This window comes from Anoplophora glabripennis, unplaced genomic scaffold (assembly GCF_000390285.2).
Source record: "Anoplophora glabripennis isolate ALB-LARVAE unplaced genomic scaffold, Agla_2.0 scaffold3968, whole genome shotgun sequence".
Lineage (NCBI taxonomy): Eukaryota > Metazoa > Arthropoda > Insecta > Coleoptera > Cerambycidae > Anoplophora > Anoplophora glabripennis.
The window spans coordinates 1-3,733 of record NW_019420056.1 but is presented as its reverse complement, the minus strand read 5'-3'; the positions used below and the strand labels follow the sequence as shown (position 1 = coordinate 3,733).

The 3,733-nt window shown below is 33.1% G+C and overlaps 1 protein-coding gene across 1 annotated transcript; it reads right to left on the bottom strand.

The window, feature by feature from the left end:
• Positions 1-457: 457 nt before the first annotated feature.
• On the bottom strand, positions 458-2,346 carry LOC108916399 (glucose transporter type 1-like; the record flags this gene model as incomplete). Its single annotated transcript, XM_018722644.1, has 2 exons — positions 458-582; positions 2,090-2,346. Coding segments are annotated over 2 exons (382 nt in total), but the record flags the coding sequence as incomplete, so codon positions are not given.
• Positions 2,347-3,733: the final 1,387 nt, after the last annotated feature.

Genomic DNA, 3,733 nt, shown 5'->3' with positions numbered 1-3,733 from the left:
ATTTTTCACGATTTAGTATAGAGTCTTATGAGAATGCAGATTTTTTTGGTCTTTCCTCTTAGCATGCGCAACAATTTATGAACAGTTTCCACAGCAGCTTGTATAAATAGGAAACCGATATCTAAGGATACATAATTTATAATAATTCTCCTTCAAACTGCTGTCGTTGACTAACTTATCCTCCATATGCGTGATAGCGGCAACTCGGCGGTCTCGACGTAGCGTATTATTTGAAATTCGCAGGTGTCCAAAAAAACAGAATGATCGAATGGGAGCGAGCAAATGCCGAGCCGAGCGCGCCAGCCAAGTGCAACGTTGGCGAATCTAAAGGCTTACTACTTTAGTCATTAGCGAATCTACAGAAACTTTCGTTATACTTTAGACGTAGCTCCGTACCCGATAAACCTCTTTAACAAAGTGTATTGAATTATACCGAATAGCAAAGAAAAATACTTACCACAATTGACCCCTATAATAAATCTGCCAAAAAATAGCATCTCGTACGAATTGGCTATTTTTGTACACCACATTAAACACGCCCCGCTTATTCCCAATACGTTGTTCAGCAGCAATCCTCCTTTTCTAAAAACAGAGAAATACGAAAATATGAAAAAATTAATAAGTAGTGAATTTCTTATTATACTGAGATACAAAAACTCTAGTTTTCATATTAATATAAGGTAAATATTGAAATATAAACAAGTATATTTCTCAAGAAAAGTATGATGATTACATTGAAAACTCAAATGGTTAATTCTCAATCCTTTGCATGATTTTTGAGGAAACTAAGAATTTCAATGCATTCTCTGTGAATACATCAATTTCTTCAAGTACCTATCTTCCTACATATTTTTTAAATTTTGTACGAGTTACTTGTATTTAATTTTTGTCTTTAAATGATTTTCTTGCTACCCTTCGTTTTCAACTAAACTATAAACTTTAAATATACAGGGTGATCCATTAACAGTACGGAGCGGCTAATAGGAAACTACGTGCTACGGTTATGGGGTAAATAATCTATTAACAAATACGGCCAAAAGAAATTGATTTAAAATATTTTATAACTTCACCGCTAGAGGGTACTACTGCTATAGTGCTACAGAAAATTGTCGTTTTTTCGAAGTTGAAAATATACTTTTTAGATACACTGTTAAACCTTTCATAAGTTCTGTTGAACTTTTTTTTGTTATTACTATAGCACGCCAGTATAAAGGATGCCATCTTGAAATTTTTAAATTGTCATAACTTCTAAATGCCTTAATCGATTCCAAGAAATGACGGCTTATTTTAGAGAACTATTAATAAAAATTATTTTTATGATGTGGGACTAAAAATATTATTTTCCTGCGCACGACGCTAACCAGAAAAGTTTTGTAATTATCTCCGTTTAGTAAAAAAACCAAATGCAACAGTCTAGTTTTTTTTTCATGGCTTAATAGACCATTTATTAAGGAAAACAAATACACAAATCGGAGGTCGTTATCTTGTTTCGTTTTCAAGTTATTGCTAAAATAGTGAAATTATGCTAGGATATCCTCCTTCAGTTAGTTCTCTAAATAACATTGACATAGTCCAAGCCAAAATTAAATTGTAAAACTATAACAAGCTTGTCTTTAAAAAAGTACTTGCTATATTTTGAAATTTTTTGATAACTGCAATGTTTATTATTTTTTTTATTAATTCCAAATATATGAGTATTTATAAAGATTATTGTTTCCATTACAAGGCATATGTGGCAGCTCTAGTTTCGTGAATTTTTCTAACACATTTTGTGTATTTTCTTTTTATTCATTGTTTTATTAGCGATAGACAATTTATTTGATAATTCCTGTAAATCTGTTTACTTTGTATTTAGGAAAAAATGATTAAGCCTAAAGTTTTAGGTTTTCTTGCAATTTCAGAGAAATACATACATATATAAAAAACAACTGACAGCTGCGTTTCGAAGGTATAAACTACAATTGATCTAAAAATTCATGCCCTCTGACGCTGTGTTCATAGTAAAACACTATTTTATTTTCTCATATTCTATCACTTGGCACTTCCTGATCTAACCTAACCTATTTTTCTCAATCAGTGTATCGCTTACCTGCCGAATTTGTTCGCCACCATGCCACCACCAAATCCCCCTAGCATACCTCCGATAGCGAATATAGATACTGCTATCGAATAGAGTTTCTTCACATAGTCGTCGTTGACGTCCACCCCGTATCTGTTCTTGTAGACGTCCTTCATGAAGTTCTGAATGTTACCTTGCGGTGCGTTGATTACTCCAGTGTTATAGCCAAACTGCAACATCCCCAAGACCGCCGCGAGGATCGCGTACGACAGGAAGAACGTCAGTCCCTGAAAATATCGAAATATTTTATCAGCGCCTATCAATTTTCGTTGTGCAGCGTCAGGCCAAAAGCATAGAATAATAAAAAATGTTCGCAAAAATACTACAGTGTGCCCCACGAGGAACAAAATCGATATAGGAAAAATACATGTTAAAAAAACAGATTTATTTTCTAGGGCTAGAAAAAAAGTACTGACTTTGAAACCAAGAATACATTTATTTGGTATTTAATATTATGTCAAGATTTATTTAAGTGAACAAACTTTACTTATTGCAAGAGCTATGATTTACATACCGAGTGTCAAAAAATTAATGTAACAAAATTTTCTTAAGACAAATTTAGAGGACCCGTATTATGCCAAGTCTCTTTCGGAGTTGGCGGGGAACCCCCTTAAGACACTTTTTGTGGGCGCCCTTGTCTTTGTCAAAAAAATTTGGTCGCATATATGAATTCCTTTAAAATTATTATTAGTCCGCTAGAAAGCCATTGAATTTAGAAACTTTTTTGTTTCTTGATATTTTTTTCGTAAAACGCAATATTTTCGAGAAAAATGACAAAATGTGATCGAATGCATATTTGTGATTCGTGATTCGTATGAAATTCTAAGTGCATTCGATCCTCTTGTATTTGAAGCCAAAAAATTTGATCACATATTTGAATTTCTTAAAAATTATTAGTCCGCTAGAAAACCATCGAATTTAGAAACTTTTTAGTCTCTTGATATTTTTTTCGTAAAACGCAATGTTTTTGAGAAATCACATTTTGCCATTTTTCTCGAAAACATTGCGTTTTACAAAAAAAATATCAAGTGACTAAAAAGTTTCTAAATTTGATGCCTTTCTAGCGGAACAATAATTTTTAAGAAATTGAAATATGCGATCAAATTTTGTTGGCTTCAAATACAAGAGGGCTCACGAAAAAGCATCTTAAGGGGGTTCCCCGCCAAACAGCATATAAGACTATCAGACACCACGTCATAAAACCCCTGTGTACCAAATTTAGTGATTCTCGTACAACAGGGTTCTGAGATATGACAAAAATACCATTCTTAGGGACGAATTTCAGGGGGCTGTAACTCCGAAAGAGGGGCCATTTGGCAAAAATAGAAAATAGGGGACCCCCAAATTTGTCTTAAGAAACGTGTCCAAATTATGTTGCACTAATTTTGGGACACCCGGTACAATTCGAATTCTTCAATTAAATAAATAAATATTGATGGAAGAAGAATTTACTTAATTCAAAGCTGTGACCTGATTTGTGTGTTATTACAAATACACTAAATAATAATGTATTATTGAATCAAGGATAGCGATTTCTTTATGTGACTATGACAGAAGAAGGGGTCACTAAATGGACACCTTGCATATTGATTGGTTTATTATTCTCCTTCTTCT